The following is a 27941-nucleotide window of genomic DNA, read 5'->3' as shown; positions in this document are numbered from 1 at the left end:
GCGAGAATCAGAGCCTATATGGCCTTAGTTTCTGCGTAGGCCTAATAGTTGTTTTTATACGATTACTTAATCAGACAATCTTTGTTAAATTCACTTTGATGAATGATATAATCGGCCGTGTGACACAAGTGAGCGTTATAGCATTAACTCCCTTTATCTCTCTATCAAACAGTCTCACTAATGGCTGCCGACACAGTTATAAATAAGAATCAACTGTGTTGAAGTTTGGTGTGTGTTGTTATATTTGGCTTCCTTCTCCCGAGTGGAAGATCCTCGAAAACGTTATCTGGTGACACAGGGCATTGAGGCTAAGGTTTCGTCTGAGGAGATTCTACATGTTTTCAATTGGTAGGAATCTTTGAAATGTTCTTGGGTTATAATGCCTAGATTTAATTGTGACTAATTCTGGGCCTATTATTGTAGGCCTATATTTATTTATTCTACAAAATTACACAACCTTCAACTGTCACTCCGTTTATTATATTCTTACATTTGTTTCTGGGTCTAGAGAAGAATTAGGAACAAAAAACATATGCTTATGTTTTATAGATTTCGCTTTTTTTTTTTTGTTAGTTTGATGGCCAATGATGGTGGATTATTTTACAGATGGTCTTGATGGCGTACGACTGCCGGAATGACTGGAACATTAATGAAATATTTCAGGTCACTAAAACCTTGCATATTTTAATTTTCTTATACCTAAGGTTGCCAGACGTCCGTCCTCCGTCCGGCTGGGATCTGCCTAAAATGTCCCAGTGTCTGGATTTTGCTGTAATGGCCGAATCAAATTATAAAATGCAATAATATCATATCTTCAGGCTATTAACACACAAAATCACGATGACATCTAGCCTTTTCATGCGATCGATTCTCAGTTGTTTAACAAGTAATGCATAGGTTTACCAGACGTCCTTTTCGAGGTCCTGACCTTCGTCCTGCAGGCGGTGTCCTATATTGTGAAAATGTCTGGTATTTTCACTCCGTTATTTACAAAAATTGTATGTTATCCATCGATCGAGTTCAATCCTTCATATCTTCCTGTATAAATGCACAAACTCACCCAGAATAACAGAAGGATGAAAACACATCATTTTGACAACCTCCTACTTGAACGGGTAATCTTATCTTATTAAGGCTATTCCTAAGAAACCTGCTACCCTGATTTTTTCCTTTACTATTTCCGGAAATAGTTCTACGTTGAAAGAGCAGTCTGTGTTAGATGAGCGAGAATTGGGTTAAAAGAAAGAAAGAGACTCTCTAGTGAGTAGCCTACTATCTCAACAACAAAAAAATGTGCAGGCAGTTATAACAGTAAGTTTGCGATAATGATGTGCCACTGGGAATAATTGGTGTCTCTGAGAAATATAACCTTTTATTTCCTTTTATTTCCATTTTAAATCAAATATAGTGTAAGATCAGTTTTCATAGTTTTGTGTGTGTGTGTGTTCTTCTTTGTAATGCTATGTTCCTTTTTTGTTCTCCTCGGAGTTTGCAAATGTAAGACAGAAAGATGACAGTTTTTTAAGAGGTAGTGTGTGTGTGTGTGGGGGGGGGCAACCTCATACAGTAACAGTTGTGCTCGTATATTTACAACTCTTCAAGTGAAACGTGTTACTTAGAGCTCCTGAACACCTGTGAAGTGTTATTTTGAAAAAGAAGTCACGCTGATCAGCATTTAGTTTGCTACTTCCTCGACATAAGAAGTAAACTCTCCATTGAGTCGACAGGTTTGCGAGACATGTCCTCCGCAGGAATGAATCGCGCATTCCAGGGCTAGCAGTGACATGGAGTCTGAAATAAGGAAAGCGCGAATAGGGACGTCGTCGTATAAATTGTGGTGGAGGAGAGCATTGGACACTGGGAAAAGGCTGAATACGTTGCTGGTGACAGATTTCACTGGAGACAGTTTGGCACCCAATGTGGAGAGGATCCTAGTAAGTGTCTACGGCCCTGTCCTTCTTCCTGTCTTCCTTATGCCGTTCAGTCGTCTGGTAGCTCTACTTGTAAGTCTACACAAAATCATAAGTTAAGTCTGAAATGTTGGGCAATGTAGTGTAGGTTGGTTGAGGTGGTGCTAAGATGATTTTCTACTCAAATTTGACCACACTATTGTAAATTTCGCACTACTCATGGACCGGCAAGGTCTGGGGAAAAAAAATAGAGTTACTTACCCTATAGACGCACGGAAGTAGCATCGAAAACAGAAATTAAGTTTGAAAATAATTAGGGCCTATATATTGTTAGTTAAATTCAAGCCATAAGTGGGAAATTCATCTTCTTTATTTGCTGTAGGCCCTATTTAATCATAATCATAATAATAAAGGGACTACAATGAATTTTGTTTCTCTTTAGCGAACTCGACCCTGGTAGCGTTCGTTTCTAATTTAACATAATAATAATAATAATATATAACCTTTATAAAATAAGCAGAAAATGTGTACGATAGCACATAAAATATACGTTCATACCTCAGTTTCTCCTCAACATTATATTACAGTAAGTTACATTTCGTTCACCGGACGGTTTAATGTTTTAAATATATTGCTTTATTATTCTCTCGTATATATATTAATACCTTTTTTTTTTTTTTTCAAATTCACATTTTCAACTACGCTTACGATGTAATTCCAAACGCTGTGTGACAATATCTATCACACATAGATTCTAGTGAGGCTATTTGATAGTGTGACGTTGGTGTCTGGTGGTGAATACAGTCTCGTGTTTCCTAATACAGGTTTAGTGACTCACGCAGAGCTTGGGATATTAGAACTAGTGGGGAAACAGCGACATGTCGTTACTCTTACAAAATTTAGTGATTTAATTATCCCAATTGAAATAATGGAATTACTTTATACACATATTTCCAAGTTAGAATGCATATAATTAATATAATTAATTTAATTGAAAACCAAATTTCAAAGTAATAAGTTACAATTTATGGAACAACCTCACGTATTGTCTTCCCCTGTACCAGTAGGCAACTATAGGCCCTATTGCCAAGACAGAACTAGAAAATGGCAGAATTCTCCAACAACAGAAGATAACTTTACTTTCGGTTTAATTACCTCCCCCTGCATTCTTTGCGCTTCTTAGTAGAGACACGAAACAACTAGAATCAATGTACAAGAAAAACTTTCTTTAATTACTTTCTGCACCCTAGTAGTCTTATCAATGGTTCCGGGTTTAATCTCTGGCCGCCGCCATCAACCTTCGTCCTGCGGGAGGTGTGGGCTAGAACGTAATAAACTTCTAAAACATCAGAAGCAATGAAGCATGCATGTAAAACATCCATTTGGATCACGTGACAGCTTACAACCAGACGTGTACGTTTCTTCTCCCCATCCCCCACAAATATTGACCGTTTTGTTTGTATGTCGAACTCCAGTTTCAAACAAATAATATATATGGCCTCCTTGAGCCACGAAGCGACTATGCAGGGCCGGCCTTAGGTAATTGGAGGCCCTAGGTAAAGTGAATTAGGTGGACCCAGTTAAAATAGAAAAATTAAAAAGAAAGGAAAAATAAAATGACGCAATGAATTATAACTTTCCTGCATCAACAAATTATATATTCATGTTGCGCAATTACCGTAGCGTTCCGTACACGTCATAGTAGAGACTAAGATCTACGCATAGAGTAGGCCTACTAGGCTGCTATAGTTCAGATTTGGCTAGATTGACCTAGGAACATGCGTAGGGCGTAATCATCATCTTTTTTTTTTTAAAAGTAAAATATGTCTTTTATAAGATAAGATAAGATCCGAGTTTGGCATTTTTTCTCTACATTTTTTTTTTTAGCCATTGCGAGGCTCCCACCAATCGGAGCTGTCTGGTTTGCCTATATAAGGCGGCCCTGGACTATAGATCATCTCATAGAAATGGGATGAATGCCTGGGCCTTAGCTTATGTGTTAACGTATGTGTTCAAAGGAACCGCAAATCCTGATATAGTTTCGGATCTGCGTTGTCGCATGCTCTGCAATGGTGTAGCACTGTGTACTGCGAGGGTCGTCGGCTCATGATTTTCCCCTCAGGTTTGACTTTCCAATGTTTGGGTATAGCTGCAAAGCAGCAGAGGTTTGGATTCAGAGTTTTCCTTCTTCTAGGTTGGTACTTGGTGGCCAGCCATGGCTAATGAGCCCTTCCTGCTCTAAACTTACTGGTTTCGGCGCCATTACTCACTTTCTCTCCGTAATTATTTACCACATTCTGGTATAATCAACGTTGGTATCGTCAGTTAGGAGAGAATTTTTTTTTCAGGAAGTAGAGTGCTAGGCTATAGGTATCCATTACCCCTTCTACACCCAAATGAGGTCTGATCGTTATAAGGCTCTTGGCTTCCGAAACGAGAAGTTTCGAGTTCAAATCAAAGTACCCCATGAGTTCACTCAAGTCTAATAGGTAGGCTACCGGACATTAGTTGGGGAAAGTAAAGGCAGTTGATCATTGTATTTGTGCACATGACACCGTCATCAACCGTCTGCCATAGAAACAGATGACCTTTACCTCTACCCTCTATTGATCGCAAGGTTTGAAAGGAGTAGCCTCCCTTACTTTGAAAGAAATATACCAAGTATATATTGCATTTTCATTCACTAGCACCGTTTTGTATGTTCTTAATAATCTTTGTTCTAAAAATGGCAAAATTATTGTTTTGCACTGTTGGCTTATTATTTATTTTTGTAGGCCTACATTTAACACGATTTGTAAACTATGATACATGTACCGCTGGTGGTACTTATTCATGCAAAGTGGTACTCAAGTGGTCCTGAATTTTCCACGAATCAATGTTGCTCAATGATTGATAAGTAGCTTAAGCGGCGGATAAATGAATAAACGTGTGGAAGGCATCAAGCCGCCTTTTCTTTATAGGCCCACTCTCCATCTATTCACGTCACCAAAATAACATATTCTTGCAGAAAACGTTGAACCCTTTCAATCTACCTGCATTGCGGATCCATTATAGGCGGACACATTGGAGAAAATAAAGGGGGGGGGGGAGACGCATGAGATTAATTGATTAATTGTATCGTGATAATACAAACTTTTTTGTAATCTAGTTTTTGGTTTGCAAACAACTCAGTTCTGGAATTGTATATAGGTCAGTTCACAAGTGGAATAGCTAGAGACAACTCTTGAACAAAATTGCAATAGCTAACTTCCGGCTTTATTAGAAAGATAATAGAATAATAGAAAATCTCTAGCGAACATAGAAAAATAGGAAAAGGATGCAATGTAAAAATTCTGGTTAAATATCATTAATCATTTATTTGGATACTTTCTTTTCATACATCTTTTTCGCCTTTATTATTCATCGTTATGGCAGAAGCTAAGGACGATGAACCAACGTTTCCCCGAAAAGGAAAAGTTCAAGAAGGTGTTTTTTTTGTTGTTGTTGTTTTGTTAAATTCAAAATTGAAATTGTTACTTCGAATACTTGTATGAAATTCATTATTATTCACTCACTGTTATTCTCAATCACAAGTGAATCAGTGTAATTAACTACTAGATAGTCTATATCTAGATCTATTTTTTTTTAACTTTTTGGTTGTTGATAATGATTGTGTTACACTTGACTCACTACTTGTTAGTCTTGTTATATTAAAAAATTTAGGGTTTTTTAATTAAGGGGCCTAAGCTTTGAAGGCTAAGCTCTTCACTTCACTTGTTGATCGTCTCTCCAACTTAAGTCAATTATTTTAATACAGTGAAAGAAACACTTTACATCCACTTGGGATAGAATTTAATATATACAATTAACAATGCTAAAATTAAAATATACATCAATAGGTTTTGATATTTAAATAGACCTGTTAGATGTTAAATTTAAAATCTATTGAATTTATTGACTTCTAAGTTGAGACTATTTGGTTTGGTTAGTATTATAATTCTAGCTGGCTCTACTCTAGTCTAGAATGTCTAGACATAGATCTTGATCTAGGATACACCAGTAAAGTAGTAGGTCTATATCTAGAACTAGAATAGATTCATTCTATTTATAATAGATCTTTAATTCTAGCGAATAGTAAACTTAAAACTGTGTAGTTAGAATAATAAGGCAGTTCTCTAAAAAGTTCAAACTGACAGTATGCTGACTAAGTGGCTGTAAATGAATAAGACCTCTAATGTCTACTTTGTTGAAAAAAAAAGTTAAAATATTTTTTTTAACCACACTAATTTTATCCTTCTTGAAAAATTTATTGTTACTGGAACAAAAGTATTATAATCTGGGACAGTGAAACTACTATCAGAAATGATTTTAACTGTCCAACCAGCTCTTTTTCCATTTCATAATGGCTATAATAAGATGAGTGAGTTGGTTATTTAATGCAGGATTGTATGCTCTACACAATCGACAAAAATAGCAAATAAATAGCAGTGCATTATTTCACAGAAGAGTCTTCATTCTTTACAATTGTCAAAGTTTTTTTATTTTTATTACTGGGATATTTGGGTTTAAAGTACGGAAAACAAATCCATAGACTTTGAGTGAATTAAGGGTCTCACTAAAACTTTACTTTTTGTTATAAGTAAGAAAATTAATTGTTATTAGCTTGTGTATTAAAATGGATGAGATTGCATATTATTTGATTTTTTCCTACCAATAGTTATTATTATTTTTTTAATGTCTTAAAGTGATTTCCTTGATTCAATCATTTTGTCACCTAACATTTGTTTTTGTTTATAATATATATATATTGTATTGAGATCCAAATATCCTTGATAAAAAAAAACGGGCTGAATAAAAAAAGAAAGCACAATTTTACAAAAAAAACAGCGTGTATCCCCTTGAAATGAAACATTTACGATAATAAGTTGGAATGTTATCAAGGCTTGACATAATGCATAATAGAGATAGTTTCTGCTAATGTATGTTATGATCATTGCTGTCACATTTTATCCAATTTTTTATTAGTAAATTTTTCAACAGTAAAAAATTATCTATGCTTGTACTTGTCGTACTATGATAAATTTCTAGCATCATAAAGTTCGCACGTATAAAAGTATTTAAAATTTGAACCTTTAAAAGACAAGATAACTAAAACTTTCTGCATGTATGTTCTGTAATCTTTCAACAAAATTAAAACAAAAATTGTTGTTAGTTCCAGGATCTGAGTCCTCTTTTCCACAAAACTTAACCAAAAAAAAAAAGTTTCTGATTCATCTACCATTATGAGAACAAAGAAGAAGAAGATCTACCATTATTTTCTATGTTTCTGCTTAATTTTGAATTTAAGAGAAAAAAATTAAGTTTCTAAATTTTGATATTAGATTTAAAAAAAAAAAGAATTTTAAACTTAATTTCAGTGCGGAAACAATGGGCTGTACACGAGGATGGTGCACTAGCTTATCAAATACAGAATGAAGAAAGTAAGTATCAAAACTTTCAAACATATTTTTAAAAAGTGGCTAAGTGGTAAAGTGCTTGGCTTCCGAACCAGGGGTCCTGAATTTGAATCCTGGTGGAGACTGGTATTTTGAATTTTGAGTCCACGCATTCTGCAACTCTAATTAGTATGTGACAATAGTTGGGGAAAAGTAAAGTTAGTTGGTTGTTGTGCTGGCCACATGAAACCTTTGTTAACTGTGGGTCACAGAAACTGATGACCTTTACGTCATCTGCAATATAGATTGCAAAGTCTGAAAGGGAAACTTTACTTATTATTAAAAAAAAATATTGTTTTATCATTGTCGTAAATATGCTTGTTTAAATCTGTTGTCGTGCCTAGTGTTTGTTTATATTTGTGAACTCAAGTGAGATTGTGTACTAACTACCGCCTGTGCTTTAAATGTTAACACTGTTTTTGTTATATTAAAATATTACAACCATATATATATTATCTACAGTTGATCAACATTATGGCATGAATCGCTATAACCGGCGCCTTGTTCGTGAGGACATTCCTGTAGCAAAAATAGTTCAATCTGAGGAAGAAATTTTGAGACAGCAGGAAAGATTGAAAGAACTGGCAATACTTAAAGCAATGTAAGAATCAATAGTCTTGTTTCTTGCTTTTTTTTTTTAAATTTATATTTTAATAAATATTCAAGTATACCAGTTTTTAATTTACATGGTTTTGTATTCTCTACAATTCTAGAAGATGCAGGAAACCTCCTTATATTTAAAAATATGTTAAAACCTGTGGGACTCTTGAAAAAGAAAACAAAGAATCTTGCACTTCTATCAATACAATTGTTGTTATTGTATGTATGTCCCAAAGAAAAATAAAAACCTTTTGACCAATCTTGATAAATACTTGGCATAAATGTTCCTAACAGGAAAACTAACATATTTGTAAAGTAGTCCTAAAATAAACTGAAGACCCAATAAAAAAAGGCTGCCCAACTCTATGAAAGTATTACAATTTCATGTATCGGGGTCATTTAGCCATGTTTGCATGAGACACGACCGAAAGGTCATGCATGCTCAACCAGAACATCTCAGGGTCTAAAGCTAAATCTAATTGTAAGATCTCTACTCTTCGCAAATAAGATTTTGCTTTCTACACATAAAAGTACAAAATATAGTCTATTCATTTTATTACTTAATAAAATTAACCTTAAAATGTGTGTTTCATTATGTATGCTCGGTGGAAAAGTCACGCATATCTTGCAATCTAAGGTTAAATCTAATTCTAAAATCTACTCTTTGCAAAGATAATTTTTAAATTTTAATAATGAACATACAAAATATAGTCTATTCATTTCATCTAATATTTCTAAAAGCAGAATTTACAGAGTATGTATGTATGTATGTCCCAAATAGAAATCAAAACCGTTTGACCCATCTTTATAACATTTGACATGAATGTTCCTTAGATCATTGCGGAGACCGTAGTTATATTAAATGACTATTCCACTACAAAATGCCCCCACTAAAAAAATAAATGCTTAAATTTATCTCTATAGAAGAACAAAACTTTTTAACAAATGGGACAAACCCATTTTCACAGTAATTTATACGAGCTATCGGCATATAAACAATAATGCAAATATGATTTTACTCAGCAAAAAGTTGAAATGAGGCTCTATAGTATAATAGCATCCAAAAAAATTTGATTGACTAATTATAGTTATTTTATCAGAATAGTTGAACTCAAGTCTCCTTCAGTTTGTTTTCATTTGTTTGTTGCATGAACCATGAAAGTTAGGTTTATCTTAGTATTTTATTTAAATAAACAAGGAACCCTGACTAACACCATGTTGACTATTTTAATGAATGAAAAAAGAAAATATAAATAAATATTTTTTCCTTTTTTTATTCAACAATTTTAGGGCTGAAGAAGATGAGAAAGTTGCCAAGAGGATAGCGGAGCAACTCAAACATGAAAAAGCTAAGCCTGAAGCTAATGCTGCTTTAGATGATGAGGTGATTGGTTGTACTTGTTAGTTTTTTATGTTTTTTTTCACAAAGCTTATATCAGTTCACTCTATCTATCTGGTACAGATTTTGAAAGTATTATTTCTCCCACTTTCCGTTCTCAGATCAAGTTGAAAACTTAGCTTAATTAATCATTGTTCCTAAGTTGTTATAAGTAGTTAATGCTGTAGGTTTCTTTCATTTCTTCACATTTGCAGAGCATTCCAAAAAATCAGTGAGTGATCTATATCGCAATCGGAAGGAACTATGTCTAGTGAATATCTTATATTCTCCTTACAGAGAAGGGGCTAATGATGTGATTCAGAAAAATATAAAATATGTTCAAATGTAGTTCCATTACCCAAATTCATACTAAATAGAAACCGTTCAATTAACTAAAGCTTCTTTTGTATTTCTGGAGTGTGTTAAACTTATGAAAGTAAAATCACAAAAGAAAATGTTAACTTTAAAATAATCCTTGACACCCTGTATACTATTGTTTTGCTCAGTTAATAAAAAAAGTTTACATCAAAATGACTGTATGTCAAGGGAAATTAATAACATGATCAATTTATCAGGAGCTTGCTAGACAGTTACAGGAAAAGGAGAAGAAAAGATACGAGCGCCACCTTGAGAGGAAAAGGGAGAAAAAATTGAAACAGGAAAGACAACTGCTAGAAGAGCAGCTAGCTAGAGACACTGAAGCAGCTAGATTAGCATTAAGTTCAGGTACCTATACATATTTTTATGTTGAAGAATATTTTTTTTATTTTCTAAAATATTAGAAAAAATTGTTCCCCTTGTCAATTGTTTTTTTCTAAAGATAACACATTTTTCATATTTCCTTAAGTGAAGACTGTACATGCACTGTAGATATATTCTAGATCTGATTTATCTAGATTACATCTAGATCTAAATGCATTGTAAATCTGTGCTTTACACTTTAAAATCTTGATCTAGACAACTGTTAAAGTAATAGGACTTAGTTGAATTTCAGTTATGTCATGAAATTACTGTTTTTGGCATGTGCACTGTTAGACAGGGGGAAATGTAAACAGATCAACTGTTTAATCTTTTGTTTTATTTAATTAAAATTCTCCGTTGCAAGGTTTTTGAATTATAGATTAGTCTGAGAAACGTCTGGAATTCATTTTCACAAAAGTAGTATTTAATAAAACATAAAAATGTACATAATTTTATGGTTTCTAAAAAAAAGATTTAAAATTGTATTTTAAAAGAAAGAAAAAATGTTTTTCATGACCTGAAATAATCAATTTTTTTTATATAGATGGTGCCAGTGAGCGTCTTACTGAGAGCGTTGAAAACCTGAATGGAGTGTCTAGGTATAGGGCCAGGTATTGTAGTTTGTAGCGCTGTTAACACAGGACTGTTTCAGCAGCCACTAGGCCATCTAGTGCTGCTCTAACAGTTTCACTGCTTCAGTTTCTTGAACCTAGTTGAAGGGGATTTACATTCTCTAACAAAAATGTTTTCATTTTTTTTATCAGGTGGAAATGGTTGAATCAAAATGAAAAAAAAAAAATGTTTCTCATGTTTCATTGTTTATGCACATTGCTTTGAAAAAAATTCTCAATGTTGACACTTTACTATACATTTGGTTGAAGGTTTGCATATGTATGGTTCTTTCCCAATATTTGCTAACATTATACACTTAGCATTTACATGAAAAATTCAGTTTAAAGAAAAGTAATCTAAAAAAAAGGACTTTATTATTGTTTAAACTTTAAATGTGGTATTATCTGTTAAATGATTTATTAGTAAGGCCCCTAAGGAAGTGATGTAAAAAATTTTTTTGTTTTATGTTTTATATTGAATTAGACCATGTGTTCAGTTGTATCAAATTGGAAAATGAAAATTTACTAAAAATAACCTTAGGAACTGGAAAATGTTTGTTCAATTAGTTCTTGAACATTCAAAGCTGTGACAGTCTCTATGGATTTAGTATTATTCTTACAAGAATTATACATTTTACAAACCATAAAATTTACTTATCTTTAAAACCAAAAGTATCTTAATTTACATCTCTTTATAACTAACTTTTACTTAAATTGTTTATTAACTTATTCTCTTTATCATCAAGTGGTAGTGACATTTCACAGTAATGAACTTGCTTAGTAATAATGATTCTAGTCTTCATTATTTAACTGAATGAAAGGTGTCAGGATCTATTATGTTGTTGTGAACTGTCATTTTTTAAAAAACTAAAGCTACAGAGAAAGTCTGGTGGGCAAGGGTGGGGGGATCAAATCAGGAGGCATTCTTCTGTTACTTCTGTTTGTCTGAAGCTTTACTGTTGCAGTTTGGTTACTGGACAGCTTAGTATCAAATAACATCACTATTTAACTATTAATATCAAATAACAACTTACTATTAATATAAAATAACACATCACTATTAATATTAAATAACAACTTACTATTAATATCAAATAACATCACTATTAATATTAAATAACACATCACTATTAATATCTATTAGTTAAGACTTACATGCAAATGTGGCCACCAAAATAAACTGCACCTTTGTACTTCCAATGTCTATAAGTCAGTATTTCTCTTCTCTATCTATTGTAGTCTTTTAACATCTTAAAATATCATGCACTGGTACATTTGTTATGTATATTTAGAAATATGTGGGGTTTTTTTTATTATGCATAAGATGCTAGTGTAGAAGTTGAGTATTGTCATGCAAAAGAGGCATTGTTTGTTGTTAATAACAAGGGAAGTTGTTTTGTGACATTACATTACAGGAAATTGTAGTTTGTTTTGTTTTGATCTGCTTCTTTCCCCTTTCTTAGATGATTTATTTTCTAGAAAATTAAAATAAAGAATGAGTATATAAAAATGGGAGAGAAATGAAAGTTCAGTACTCTCGATATGGACTTATTTTTTTCAATTTAATTATTTTGTGTCCTACTATTGAAAGAATTGTTGTGCCTGTTGATACTGCAAACCAAGTTCAGTGTAATGAAATTATTTAAATCTCAATCATTGGAACCTGCACCTCTCAGATGTCCTAGTCACTAGAACTAGCATTTCTATAAAATAAAATTCCCCTTTCAGACCTTGCAATCTATAGGGCTAATGATGTTAAGGTCATCAATTTCTTTTGACAATGGCTATTGAGCATGGTGTGATGTGGCCAGCACAACGACAAACTGCTTTTACTTTCCCTAACTTAATTCAGGTACCCATTAGAGTTGGGTGGATTCAAAATCCCAGTCTTCACCCAGATTTGAACTCAGGACCAAAGCATTTCTATTACATGACTAAAATGACATAGTACCAGCAAGACAGTGATCATTGTGTTAAACATGCAGTGACTAAAGTAGTAAAGAAAGAAAACTTTGTTACAGCGGCTGCTAAGAATTATATATTACACATTTCAAAGTAGAGAACTACCAGTGGGCAATAGGATGTCATAAATAATGGAACTTAAATTAAACAAGAAGATCCTTGAGACATTTTACGGCGCAACTGTACAAAATCTGCTAACATACGGAATAAGTTGTTGGCAAGGCAACGCCTCATCTAAACTGTTGCAACGTCTAGAAAACATCATTAAAAAAGCATCAAAAATTACACTCACAACATTACCACATTTAAAGGAACTTTTTGAACAAACGTGCCTAAGAAAAATCGAAAAAATCTTGGAAGACAACGGCCACCCGCTCCATCAGAACTACGCCAGGTCGTCGCGAAGTGGGCGACTGCTGTCAATCAAAACAAGAACGGAGCGGTACAAAAACTCGTTTGTACCTCACTCGGTCAGACTCTATCACCGCCACTCATTGATCAGGGAACATGAAATGCACCAAGATACCTGTGTGTAGTCGCTGAATGAACTCTTTATGTTGTCTGTTGTATTTATGTGTATTTTTCTGTTGTGTTGTCTTTATATGAGAAACGAGTCCTTGTAATCACAACAAATTTCCGTAAGGATCAATAAAGCAGTCTTAGTCTTAGTCTTAGTCTTTTGGTGCTACCCATTTTCTCTTTGTTTTTCTGTGGCACAATTCAAGAAATTCATTTTCTAAAGCTCTTTTTCCAAATCTATTTTACAACAATAGTTTTTGAAAATTTGGCTTCAACTTCAAAACCAATTTTCATAAATAATCTGATATTTCAATATAGTTTTTTGTTTGAATTTCTGTTTTGAAATAAATTTCAAACAAAAATGAAAATAACATCTAGCACTTAAGAGAAATTGTATAGAATCCTGACAGGTTTTAAATTTTATTTTCATTTCTTAAGTAACTGAATGAAGATTATTGTAGATCACTTAGCTGTGACACTTAAAATAAACATGTGACTTGCATTATTTAATAGTATCATCTTCGGTAGACACACAGCTCTGTTGCTCCTATTTTAAGGGATGAGAAATAGTTTCTATTATTTCAAGCTTTTGAATGGATGGAATATCCACAGTAATCAAAAATTATTTTAGAAATTTTTCTTTCATGCATTATTGAAATTATGGTCTTACAAAAATATACTTTTAATTATATGTATTTAAGAAATGTAAAGTAAACAAAACAACATTAGGCTTATTTAATAAAATTGTTTCCATCAATCATTTAACCTTTTCTATTCTTATTCCTCAGAGTGACTCCCTCAGGTCGGATTGAAGATGACGGAGACTTTAGTGATTTTTACAATTTACCAGATGAAATGGATGAATTTACCAGGCTAGAAATACAAGCCAGTCAAGATGAGGTTATTATCTAATAAAATTTTGGATTGCAAAATAGTTTTGTATTTTATTTAGTAGTAATCTGGACTTTCCAGTATCCAACTGTGACAAGTCAAAAACTCGCTGTCAGAGTCACTCAAATTTATCACAGCATTAATTATTATTTTTCATTATTTATTTATTTTATTTTAATTATTTCCCCATCCTACCCCTAAATTCTCCACCCGCACCACCTTTTCTCTCCAGGCTAGACCTTAGTCCACCACCTTGGAGAAAACTAGGCCATTCTTATTTATCTGCCCTTGATCGGGGAAAGATAATCACACAATCTCTTTTGTCTTATCCGCTGGATGTCTGACTGACGGTCGCGGTTGACACCACCTTGAGTGGAATGCGAGTCAGTCTTTCTTTCTTCCCCCTCTCTCCCACGACTCTCTTTGATCTAAGAGATTACTCGGGTCAATACACCGCGTGATACTCCAAGGTGCGACTCTTGTCGGACTTCACCCACATGTAAGATAAGTTCCTGGCCTATGACGTTTCCTGTTTCCGCCCCTGTTCCAGGCCTGTATATAAGGTAAATTAAATCAGGCCAGACTCTCTTATTTCTCATTGTCGTTGAGCTATCGAGACTGGACTACTTCATACATTCTTTCTCCTAGAGGAATACCTGGTGCCTCCCTCAGGTGTCTGCCTATTTACCTGCCTATCCGCCGCTTAGTGTCTGCTCGACACTACTCAACTACATGCTATTTGCTGTTCAGTGTCTACACGACACTACTCAACTCTACTACTTGGAGCTATCGGCATTGCCCGCCTATTCGACAGCCCACCTGTCAACTTGTTAGGTGCGACGTCCCTATAGACCCAGATCTGTGTGAGACGTCATAGCTACGCCAAACCCTCTGCAACTCACTGGACAAATCCTGTCAACTACGCTGCCCACAGAATCAGCTCTGCCCGCAGTACACTTGTGCCCACGGTAGCCGGCTACCCGCCCTACTGTGCCCACTACAGATATTAGAACTTGGGATTGAGACTCCACAAGAACTATATCATCGGCGTCCCTCTATCCGCTAGAGCGCCATCTCCAGCTGCAGAACCTCAAGCCAGGACACAGCCAGTTGCAACATCAACAGGAAAACCAGCTAAGTCAGAGGACAAAGTGACATACTCTCTTACTAAGTGCAAGAGTGATGATTAAACATAGTACTATTTAGAGATAGATGCAAACCCTCCCCCTTTTTATTCTTATATGTATATTTATGTAAATAAATATTCTTCATTTTTAACTTTTGTATCTATCTTTCATTGCTTGTCTCATTGCGTGCCTGCTCCCGATTCATATGCTGATAGGTTGGTGTGTGATAGCCTTAAAAATAATCATCCCCTAGACATAAAACGCGCCAAACACACGTCACATTCCCCCACCTGTCACACCAACTTCTAGAGCTAAAAAAAAAAAAAGAAAATTTGTGTTATTTCTACAGCCCCCCCCCCCCTCCCTCCATCTGTTATCTATTTGTATGATCTTCATTTTATCTATTAATCTAAAATCTGTTTGACATGTAATGACTTAGTAGCAGTAATGTTTTGAAACCTGTAAATGATCTAGTTCTGTGTTGCCCAAACTGTGTTCTGTGGAACCTAACGCCTGAATACGTGTTCAACAAACTTCTGCAATAACTAACTTGTAGGCCACCATGTGAATTAGTCTTTTTGAAAAAATAAGCAAACTGTTAAGCTAGATACTCAGAATGTGCAAAGTGTTCCATTAAGGACAAAGTTTTGGAAACACTGATCTAGTTGACCTACTTTCTAATTGATTGAGTACAATGACTAAATGTAGACTATTTTGTTGACTCTTATTAGGAGTTGGCTCGGCTGCTGCAAGAACAAGAACATAAGGTTAGTCCAATTTCCTTCATAGCACACTGATAGTGGTGCTATAAAAGTTTGTGTAACCAAATCTCTCCTTTTTCCTGTAAGCAGCTGTTCAAGTACAAACTCATTTGTCTTCTTTTCCTTGGTATCTGATACCCATAATTTTTCTGTAACTTTTACGTTCAAAAGCTTGATTAATCTTTCAGTGTCCAACTTTCACAACCATAGACGAGTACAGAGATCATCAGTAAAGAATAGTTTTAATTTTTTAAAAATAATAATAAATATTTTTTAAAATTAATTAATAATAATGATTAATAGATTACAACAAAATACAACTAGAAAACAGATAAAAATATTTTTTGTATTAATTGGTAACATTTACATACCATACTTTTAAAGCTCTAAACCTTAAAAGCTATGTATACAATGTACACACAATTTGTACACAAGTTGTTGCTCTATAAGTGTAAATGCATGTAATCATGACTTAAAATAAAACCACTTACTGACTGAGTGCTAAAATGTCTAACTTAACATAACTATTATACATGTTTTTTGTTCCCAAAAATGTGTTGGACTCTTAAAAATGGCCACCTTAGCTGACTTTAAGCTCTTTCATGATTAAATTACTACATTAATTAAATATATTGAGTGACTTGTTGAACGTTTCAGCGCTCCAAGGCGGAGGTAGATCAAGACAAACTGAGACAAATAGAACAGCAGGATGAACAGCTGGCTCGGGTGATGCAGGAGCAGGAGAAGCTGCGGCTGAAGAAAGCTAAAGTTAAGCACCAGCAAAAGAAAGAAGCACAGGTAATTTGTAGAAGATAGTTAGACACAGTTATTTAAGTTTAGTTTTGGCTTGCGTATGTTACAAATTATTTTTTTTCATATAGACAATATGATGTAGTCTTATATGAATGGTGTCTTTTTTTTTCTTGTACTGTAGAGAAAACAAGCTGCTGAGTCATTACCTCTTGGAGCATCTGCTAACACCTTACACTTACAGCAACTCTCAGACTCTCCACCACCTCCTAACACTACGAGTGGCAGTGGACATAATCGCTACAGACGCAACAGCTACACTCAAGCCTTTGACTCGCCTCCATCTCCACCCCACTCTCAACCTCCGGCCAGATCTGCTTCTGACAAAAGTAGTCAAGTACATTCACAAGGCAGGGATGCTGTCTCCAGCCATGGTACATCTTCAGCACTGGGCTCTGTGCACAATCAGCAATATTCAAAAGCCCAGCATCAAATGGCTCCACCTTTGGTGTCACCAATGTCCAGTCCCCGCTCCGCATATATTGGACCAGGTGGTGGTGGAATGTCCACCTTGGAGTCTGCAAGAAGGATAGCAGCAGGGGACCACGAAAGGATCCTAGCTCTTCAAAACTCTTCTGTGCAACAGCAGCTGAATGTATTGCCTGCCAGAAACGCAACTTTACAGGAAAGGTCTGGCTCAGCCAATACAATGGATATAATTAGAGCCCATGGTCAGCAGAGCAACTCATCACGCAATGGCAGCAGGGGCACTGAAAGTAGGTCCCATCTCCATAGTTCTGGAAAAATCAGTCCCGATGTGTACAGCCACCAGCATCAACACAATGCTCCTCATGGAGAGGAGTTAAGAAGCTCAGAGAGTGCTGAGGTCCTCAAGTGGTTGGGGTCTCAAGAAGAGGAAGAGGAAGCCTTTCGCAGACAGCAACACCAGATTGGAAGGTCAGCATCTGGAAGTTATTACACAGATGAAGAGGAAAGGTGAGTGACCATACAATGAGATTAACTAAGATGAAATGAAATATTGATTCATTCAAATGGAAATAGCGTTGACTCTTTTTTTTGTTTGAACATGCAATTAGCCAATATCAAAACAATAAACAGGTAACATTCTTCCATAATAGTTGAAACCAATGATGTTATTAAAGTTGGTTCTTCCAAATTCTGGGGTCCTAATGCAGATACTTTTCCTAGATTTTTCCAAATAAGAAATAACAAATTATAAATTCAATTTTAAATTTCTCGTAAAACTGGAAAATAATTTTTAATAATAATTAACCTTTGTCTTAACATCTTGTTACTATTAATTTTTATTTTAAAATACTTTAAATTTTATTCAAGCTAGTCACCTAACATAACTTTCATATATGTATGTAAAAAAAAAAATAATTTCTAGGCAAATTTATGATAAAACAAAATTTTAAAATTTACAGTGTTGATTTTTATACTGGGAATTCTTAAATAAACATAAACCAATACAAATGTTATGTTTTTAACATCCTTATCACTTTTCTTAGATAGATACCAATTTTTCAACTATAGGGCATGTGCTTTCAGAAAATCTTTCTTTGACAATTTTATTGGCTTTTATGAGAGTACCATTAATCATTTAAATATATTATTTAAGATTTTCATTAAAATGTATTCACACAATGCTTGATATGTCAGATTCCATTACCCCTTCTTCATATAAATATATATACACACAATATCCATGTTTGTCTTAGGAGTCCAGTTGTTGTCATGGTGATGGTGATAAATATACAGTGCCTATATATTTGCTTGCTGTTATTATCACTATGTAACTCTCACAAACATGCTTATATATATCAGTGACTTTGATACTGACAGTTGGTTATATTCAGTAAATGTAGTGTTGGAATGGTACATTAGGAAGGATGGTGAGGTGATAGATTTTCATATTGTTTTAAATCCATTTTGATCATTCTTGCATCAACTGTCCATTTTCTTGCCACTTTACTAGTTCCATTTTTTGAAATCAGTTTTCTCTTGTCAATATCCTAGCTGTCACTCTATTCAACTAGTCTACTTGTAGTTTGGAAGCTCTTTTGGATCCAGGCAGAGTTTTGCCTCTTTCCATGTTCAACTGTTGAAGCTCTGATTCTGCCCTGTTTGGGGTGTTAGCCAGAGCCGTTTTGGACAGCTTCTAAACCTGATTTGCATTCATTGACCCTGCCAGAGCTTTTTTCATATATATAGATATATTACACAAAAAACAGAGACACCTTTAAATATTACCCCCAACAGAGTAGAGTTGATCCTTTATATAATAAATGTACCCAACAAATTATAAACAGATTTAATTTAACTCATAAATATTCCATATAAATATCTTTTTAAAAGTAATTTTTATTCAAAAATGTTTGAATTATTATTTTAAAAAAGGGAAACTTTTCTCAGAATTATGCAGAAAATTCTACAAATGTCTACTAACATTCATCAGTACAAGTAGTATCAATAATTAGTAGTATCAATAATTAACTATCAGTAAAAAAAATTTCCCCTTTTTCACATCCACGTGAAAAAAAAATGATAGCTTCTTTTTTTTCCCCCATGATTCAAAATATGAAATGACCTTATATTACATTAATTTTAGATGTTGTTCTAAAGATAATCATATATATATATATGCAAACTTGAAATATTTTTTTTTCTTTCTATCAGTAGTTTGTCTCTTTTTTTTGGTTCTTATTTTATTAATTTATTGTTACACATTAACACTTTGCAGTAAACTTAACACTTGCATACTAATAACTAAAGGGAGGTCTAACTAAATCTGTTTTAACCCAATCATAGCCCGCCACATGTCTCTTACCCCAATGGCTCAGCGGGGTTTAACATCGCCGCTGCCATTGATCCCACCTACCAGCGTCGACACCCGGAGGCTGCCCTGGGAGAGGAGGCCCACAGGCTGAAGTCTCACGTCCCCTTTTCGCTGTCACTGCCTCAAGCTGGTGAGAGTTTCTTTACAAGAATGTCAACTTTGAAGTGATTTTTTTTGTATATAAAAAAATAATTTGTTTGAAAGATCTTTGTAGTTTAGAAACTGTGTTATATACACAGCACATTATAAAAGATAATAATCTGCAAGTTGTCCACCTAGAAAAAGAACAGAACTTCCTTTTTGCATTTTTACCATCCTTCCCATTTTGCCCAAAAGTTCTGTTTTCTTTCTATGTTGACAAGCTCACTATGTTGTTTACATGCTAAGCTGTTATACTTATTAGGTACATTATTTCAACTTCACATTTCTAAGCAACTCTGAATCACATTCCTCTTTGTTTTCCCATTCACACCATGTATCAGCTAGAGACCAAAAGGTTAAATAACATTAAAAGGAAAGCATGAAAGGCTATTTTACATTGTAACAACTAAGTAGTATTTTATCAAGCGTTTATATGTAGAATTCATGTTACTCTTTTTTGTTATTGTTTGTCATCTATTGTAACTTGAACTTTGTCTGGCAATTTTAGTCTGGTAAATTTGTTACTTCGGTGTATTGAAGTTTATAGCTCCATGTTAAAATGAACAAGAGTTTAAAGTTTCACTTCAGTGTCAATATTCCATTATTCCACTTCAGTGTAACAAAAGTTGATTTTCACAATTTTGTTAGTTATTATTAGTTAAATAAGCTTTTATAGTTCTATTGAAATATTCTGAAACATATTTTTTAAGATATAATTGAAACAATAGATACTTGCTGCATTAGCATTTAATACAGATTTAAAAACCATTTAATTGAAATTTAGATGTGCCTAAAGTATAATAGTTGGGAAGCAATGAATCTGGGCTGTTTCAGTTAAAATGAAAAAAAAAAGGATGGTTCCTGCCAGAAAACTATGTGGGAGAGTGGAGAGATTTAAAAAGATTTTAAAAATGCAATAAAAAAAAAATAGGGAAATGTGGGGTTCCTGCTGTTTTATTGAAAGTGGATTAAAAAAAAGGGGTGTGTGTTAACTGATCAAAATAGTGTATATCCTGGTAACAAATCAACAGGCGTGTTAAATGCTAGGCTCATTATAAAATCTTTTTTAAAATTTTTATGGAGTTTCATTCCTAAGCTTGCACATGTTGCCTCCATGAGATAGTCTTAAAATATGTCTGAGTCAAGCCAGTTTGTTTTCATACTAATTAACTTGTTTGAGCATGACCAAAGAATTGATCCTACTGATGCCAGAGCTTTTGCCTTTTCAATAGATATCTAAAAAGTGGCACTTTTGTAACATTGATATTTGTTTGTTGCTAAAAAAAAAAATTGCAGCTTGATTTCACTTTCCCCCCTTCTCTCAGTTTCTGATCTATGAAGAAAACAACCATTTATTGTCACAATACTTTATTCACATAATTTACGTATTATCATAGCTTTTGGAGATTACCATACACATGCATGTTTTATGTGTAGCAAATATATTATATTGTATACTTTGTTGTTGTTTAACAAAAAATAAAAAAAACGCTCAATGAAATCAGTTAATTATGATTAAAAAAATAACTGAACTCTAACATTTGAAACATCATACTTCGTCAGTTCAAGTAAAACTATTGTTTGATTTTTTTTAACAATAACATGATTAACATTTTATTTATAACAAGTTACTTACATAAAATAACACAAGAATAACAAAAAAAGATTTATTTATATATATATATATTTTTAAACTTTTGTGCTATTTCCAAGAAACATTTGTATACATTTCTAATAATGTTTAGTATTTGCTGCTGATCCAAGCTGATTTGGCATCATTCAAATTGGGTGTCTTGTTGCAGCTCAGAGCTTCCATTTCTTTGTCTTTTTAAAAGACAGACTTTTTTTGAAATGCTAAAAAGGTTTTGCAGTTGTGTTTCTTTATCAGCACATAGGTATAAACCAGGGTTTGGGCATAGAAAGGAAGTATGTTTAATTAGTGCCCAAAAAGATTTTTAAAATTAAAGAAAAACAGAGTATAGTATGCTATTGAGATTACCATGACTTGAAGTAAATCCTGAAGTGTGAATATTTGTGACCACACTCAGACTGACCAAGTATCCAAGCCCTTATTCTTTTTTCTTTTTTTTCTTGTTTATATACGGTTATATTGTTTTCAATAAATTTTAATATCTTAATACATATTTTTTTTTTATAGTAAATGAAATTGTTTTAAAATGGGTAGACGTTGTATTAAATATGTGTTTGAAAATAGTAAGCTTGTATCGATGTTGGCAAATAAATGGAATCAATGTTTTCATGTATTTCTTCTGTTTGTTAGATGGAGAGCTGGAATGGGATCCAGGGCTAAGGGGAAGCCTAAGAAAAACTAAAGCCCCAATACATAGTTACCAAGGTAATACAATATTGGAACTCTTCTTTATTTCTTTTGTTTTCATTTTTTGTTTTTGGTTCTTTCAGAAGTGACAATTTTTAAGTTCTTATCCAAACCTCCTGCACAATGGCAGGGGATGGCAGCAGCAGGCAGAGTTTGATCTCTTGACCAGCTTGATGACTTGACTGTCTGGTGCACATTCTACATGACCAGACTCTTTAAAAATGTATATATTATAAAAAGCTAATCAAATTGTTTTTCTTTCATTAGAAAAAAATACCATTCATAATAAAATTTTATTTATCTAATTCAATTTCAAAATAACATTTTTTAATGCACAAGTGCTTTATCTCAAGAACTAGTTATAATTAAGTAGCAAATATGCTTAAGAAATGTAAAGTGGTTGGACATACTCCACTATGAAAATATCTCTACAAAGGCAGAGAGCTGCATCTTACTTTCTCATAGCCCTGCTTTCTGCTAGGGAATGTGTCAAATAATCTTGATGTCCTATCTTATACAAGATCTGCATCTACTTGCTTGATGCCCTATTTTATACAGGATCTGCATCTACTTGCTTGATGTCCTATCTTAGACCGGATCTGCATCTACTAGATTGATGCTCACAGTTTTGTAGCCAAATTTGAGACTTATATAAATTGAGAACTTATTATTAATTATGAAACATAAATAAATACATTGTGTTAATAATTTCTGCTACTTGTTAAATTGTTTTCTACTGTCAGATTCTTCTGGGCTGTTGAGTCAGCCTAAAGTGGTTGTTGCTGGTGGTGAGCCTGTCATGTCAGTCTGGCAGCCAGTGCAAGGACAGCGTCGCGGTGAACTCAAGTCACGCAACAAAGCAAGGAAACAGAACTCTGCAGGCAGTGACAAGAAAGACAAAAGTAATTGCAAACAGCAGTGATAGCGTCCAGTTCTTCGATAATAGTGTTCAGTTCTACTTTGATGATATTGTGCAGTACTTTGACTCACAGCTAAAAGCAATAGTTATTAATGCTGCTGTAAGTATACAATTTCTTGATCTGGGGTTTGATTCGGATTGTTTTAAACTACTTCATGTCTCATGTACATCTTTAAAGTAAATTAATGTTCACTTTCACTTTGGCTGTGAAAACTTTTTTGTAGGTCTTTAATTGTGTACAACACTGACTTTCTAAGGAAATTACAGTTTTGTTCATCGAAATTTTATAATTTTACCATTTGGAATGCCCATGATCAATTTTAGGAAGAAAAAAAATCAGTAAAAGAAAAACATTGCTTGTTTTTATAGCTTTAAAATTGTCTTTGAAATTAATGTTCAAAATTCTACTGCCTGTGAAAACTGATTTCTTTTAGTCCCTGACCTAAACATTTGAATGTAGTAGACGGTTGTCTCATCTCCGGTGCCTTAAAATAACTGGAGGTCAAAGTTGCAATAATGAAATATATGTTGCTAAGCATGTGTTTGTAAATAAACTTCTTGGAGTGAAGTCACTTCCTACTTCTTAACTTATGAAACTAAGTATTCCCATGCCTGGTTCATATATCAAGTTTGGTTTATTCTACAAACCAATGAAACTCCATGTTTTCAATGAAATATAAATTATTATGAGCTGTCTCTCTAGATATATATCTTTATTCATTGAACACTGGATTGTTATACATAACAAAAAGTTAACGTTCTTTTTCTGTTTATTTGTGCATAAAAAGACTGGACTATATACACTTTTTTTTGTGATGACTTATTGTACAGAATTGCTCACTTCTGCCTGTAGAATGCTAAGGTTATGTGTTACCTATATATATACATAGATGTTAGCCAGTTATTTGGTAATATATGTAAAAAGTATAATATATATATTTATATATATATATATTTACCATCTTTTCTTGCTTACATATAGTTCAATATGTCTATGTACAGTACTATTTATATTAAAACTATCCAGTTGAATAAGTTGATGTACTTTGTATATTAAACCTTGTACTAACAGATCTAGTTCAATGTGTCCAAGTACCATCTAATATTTAAAGCATGTATTGACAGATCTAGTTCAGTTATGTCCAAGTACCATGTACTATTTAAAACCGTTGATTGACTCAAGGACCACATCAGTGTACTGCTGTACTCATAACTGTGTTTCTTTTGTTCACACTCTTTTATTTTGTAGGCTTATTGCTCTCTAATTCATTGAACTGGTTTCTAGACTTGTGTTCATTGATCCCATTTAGTCCTCTACTCTTATTGGTGGGGGCAGTGCTCTTCAGTCTCTTGAGGTAGATTTGGCTCTAAATCTCTGTAGTATGGTTTTATAATATGGATGCATTATGTTCAATTAGATTATATTAATTCTTAAACCCTTTTCATAATATAAGCTCTTTCTGGCTGGTTCTATGAAATATTGAAATATGATTTTAAAACAATGCTTTATAGCTTATCAGTTTTGAAATCACTGGTTCAGCGTGATTAGGTTGATGCTCATATTCAATTTTATACTTGATACAATTGTATTTACCATTACATTTGTGATACTATGAGTGGCTTTATAGGATTACCATGTTGATAACTTTTGTTGATTTTTTGATGGAATGGTTTTGTGGTAAGCTCATTTTTTTTTAACTTTTTTTTTTCAAATTATTTATTGGGTTGTTTATTTACAAAAATATTCTTGGCTCAAAGATTAACTTAGTGTTTCAAGTCTGCATTTTTAGAATGAAGTTGTGAAGTGTTTCAGTGCTACATTGTAAAATAAGATTGGAAATTTGTTTAAATTTGTAAGATATTGTTCTCCCAACTTCTGAGCATTCTAGTATTCTACAAATTCATAAAAATGAGTACTTACAAATACAAATGTTGTATGTTAATCTTTCTATTTGTATCTCTGCATTTAGTTTTGTATTATTCATATTAATTTGTTGTTAAGTTTGATTTTTTTAAAATGAAATATCATCAAGATACAGCATGATACCAAATCTATTAAAATCTAATAGTCTCTTAATGTATTCATCATCCCATATTTATTTCTTAACATTTGGGTGCTTCACACATGATCACCTTGTAGACATGTACTTAACATCAATAAATGAGAACACAAGTGAAGAGTTCTTTAGCAAGGTCACTTCTGTCACAGTGCCATACTCATCATTACATCAACCCTCAGTCCAAGGGAAATGACATTAATCTTTGTATAGCATCACATTCACCATTATCTAATTTCTGTGTTATTATTTATATATATAGTTATATGTATCTTATAGTAGCTTAATTATAAACATTCACATATTTTAGTTAAATACATTTATAATATAAAGATTAAATAATATCATAATACTTAGTGGATGTAGCTGTGCTAACATAAACATTTTAAAAAGTTCAAGACTCATCCACCGTAAGAGATTTTAATTTTCTTATATCTGAGTCATATTTTCTGTCAGAGGCGCAATGGCTTGATTACTGACTGAGGTTCTGGGTTTGAATCCTGTTGAAGACTGGAATTTGTACTTTCTGGATCTTTAGGGTGCCTCTGAGTTCACCCAGCTGAAATGGGTATCTGACCTTACTTGGGGAAAGTAAAAGGCAGTTTGTCGTTGTGCTAGCCACATGACACCCTCGTTAGCCGTGGGCCATAGAAACAGATGACCTTTACATCATCTGCCCCATAGATCACAAAGTTTGAAAGGGAAACTTTATTTTACGTTTATACTTTCTGTCCCCTCATCTGTCCCTTTTGTCGTTAGAGTGTTGTGTGACAAAAATTCATGTAACCAATTCTCACCACTTTTCCTGGCCAAAAGCTGTTCTTAAGATTCTCTAGAGACAGGATATAAACAAAATCATGTGAGTAGTTGTAGATGAAACTTGCATCAGTCACATTCGACAAGGAAGAATCTTTAATGCTTGACCCATAAGGATGGCATTTTTTGTTATTTTTTGTTTTTTCTGATTGGTTGTAAATACTTTTTACCTTTGTTTTTTTAAGAGTTTAATAGTTGAAGCATTTTTGTTAAATTTATATCCCAAGTTTTTTTTTTATTTTTCTTGTTTGTGAATTTTTCAAGACTTAGTTTCTACATTAGAACACATCACTACATACCAGTTTTAGTTTAGCTAATCTCATTTTGCACATTTATTCACAGAAAATTTTACTTCCATACAAGTTTTCCTTCAGAATAAGCTGTTCCCTGCCCCCAAGAACATTTTAGTTTTTTTTTTCTATTATAACTTCAGGTTATGGATTGACAAAGAAAAATTCTCCTATCTTTGTGAATTAATTTTTGTTGCCCTTGAGTAGATATTATATCCATTGAGATCTGTCTAGAATAGTCTAGATCAAGAACGATCCCTTTCTAAGCTTAAAAAAATGTAAACTTTATTTTAGCTTTTTTTGCTGCCACATGATCAGGTCAATTGTTTTGTTTGGCTTAACTAAGATTGTGAAAATGACACACATTGACAGTTCAAGAGCTAATGTATATCATTAAATTTATTTAATAGTATATTTGTTTTCCAAATAGTCAAACAGTCATTTCTGTTTACTTTAGGAGTTATAACTTTTATGGCACTATAGTGTCCTGTTTTGTGACACAAGAATAATAATTATTATTCCAATCATTTTAGCTCAAATATTTATGACAATATTAAAGTTACCGAGGGTTATAATACAGCACAGCAGCAAACGTTTTTGGAATGTGATTTAATCATTATACTAGGTATAATAACTGTATAACTTACCTTGCCTTTCAACCAAAGATGGGACAATAAAAGATTGTTAGGCATAGTAATATTTTGATTCTACTTTCATATTATTTAAAATTTTGATTGGTATCTGTTTAGCTTCATTGCTCAATCCTTCATCATTGTTTTTTTAACGGATATTAAGTTATGAACTAATTTTGACGCAAATATATGAAAAAATATTTCTGAAAGGGCTACAGTTTTTAAAACAGTTTCGACAAACGTTGGATGACATTGGTCTTGCGAAAACATTACAGAGATTACCAATTGGCTCAATACTCAGTTCATTTCATTCTTTCATAACGGCTGATCACAGAGTTCAATGTTGACTTTTAATGATAGCCTGTCATCAGCCTCAGCTGTTTGATGGCACCTTTCTGTCTAGTCAAACATTCCATAGTAATGAGCCAAAAATTTTTTTTTTTTTATTTGGCACTTTATTTTGTTTAACTTCAAATTTGATCTAATATATTACTACTGTGACATTTTTTAAGTGTGCCCTTTTATATTTATATATAGATATTTATATCCTTTATTTAGGAGGGGGCTGGGGTCAAGAGAATTGTTTAAAAAAATTAAACCTTTTTTTTTTTTACATCCACACAGCTCATTGTATTTATAAAAAAGTCTTGAATAATAATAATCTTGATTTGTTGTTGATGTTAGCTTTTAGAAGCCACTCTACATTGTACATACTTATTTTTCTATTTTAAACCATGCCAGTTAAACAGTTTGAAATAAATGGTTTGACTCTTAACCAAATAAGAAACAACTTTTGTTATATTTGTTTTGTCAAACGTTTTGTTTTCCTCTTCTTGGTGATGTGGCTAAAGAGGTCATGGTCACAGGAAAGGAATGTAGTTTGATAGAAATGACACCATAAGTGAAATGCTCTGAGAACTGCAGCTATATTTAGTTCAATAGGAATTATGCCATATGCTAAAACACTTCTAGTTCAATGTAGTTTTATGGAAATGACACCTTATTTTAAAAGCTCTGTTACTACATACAAGTAAAAGGCATGAGTACAAACAAAAATAATTCATTTTTCTAATAAAAAGAATGGCCTGCATTTACACACTTCTATTATCTGCTATCAGGGATCCACAATTAAAGATGACCTGTCTCTAGAAGAGGAGATAAAAA

At 33.3% G+C, this 27941-nt stretch overlaps 1 protein-coding gene across 5 annotated transcripts; it reads left to right on the top strand.

Annotated features, from left to right (window-relative positions):
• The first annotated feature begins 188 nt into the window (after positions 1-188).
• LOC106071955 (trichohyalin-like) lies at positions 189-27567 on the top strand. 5 transcript variants are annotated; one of them, XM_056007882.1, is made up of 14 exons: positions 191-348; positions 574-663; positions 7307-7369; positions 7847-7985; positions 9275-9368; positions 9938-10088; positions 10648-10714; positions 13984-14095; positions 15945-15980; positions 16632-16772; positions 16909-17720; positions 19557-19714; positions 22007-22081; positions 22807-27567. In XM_056007882.1, exons 4-14 carry the CDS (start codon positions 7864-7866, stop codon positions 22983-22985), a joined length of 1947 nt encoding a protein of 648 aa, XP_055863857.1. In that variant the 5' UTR covers positions 191-348; positions 574-663; positions 7307-7369; positions 7847-7863; the 3' UTR covers positions 22986-27567. The 5 variants fall into 5 exon arrangements, with proteins under 5 accessions (XP_013087647.2, XP_055863857.1, XP_013087646.2 ...); XM_013232193.2 differs by lacking the exon at positions 574-663 and having other exon boundaries at positions 189-348; XM_013232192.2 differs by lacking the exons at positions 191-348; positions 574-663 and adding an exon at positions 5086-5375 and having other exon boundaries at positions 10648-10702.
• The last annotated feature ends 374 nt before the right edge of the window (positions 27568-27941 follow it).

Source organism: Biomphalaria glabrata, chromosome 13, assembly GCF_947242115.1.
Source record: "Biomphalaria glabrata chromosome 13, xgBioGlab47.1, whole genome shotgun sequence".
Classification (NCBI taxonomy): Eukaryota; Metazoa; Mollusca; class Gastropoda; family Planorbidae; genus Biomphalaria; species Biomphalaria glabrata.
The sequence above is the reverse complement of the archived record's forward strand: the minus strand, read 5'-3'. Positions and strand labels throughout refer to the sequence as shown.

Coding starts and splice junctions, on each gene's coding strand:
- LOC106071955 (XM_013232190.2), top strand. CDS start 5,318: ATGGCAGAAGCTAAGGACGATGAACCAACGTTTCCCCGAAAAGGAAAA. Junction 5,376..7,306: donor AAAAGGAAAAGTTCAAGAAG/GTGTTTTTTTTG, acceptor ACTTAATTTCAG/TGCGGAAACAATGGGCTGTA. Junction 14,096..15,944: donor TACAAGCCAGTCAAGATGAG/GTTATTATCTAA, acceptor GACTCTTATTAG/GAGTTGGCTCGGCTGCTGCA.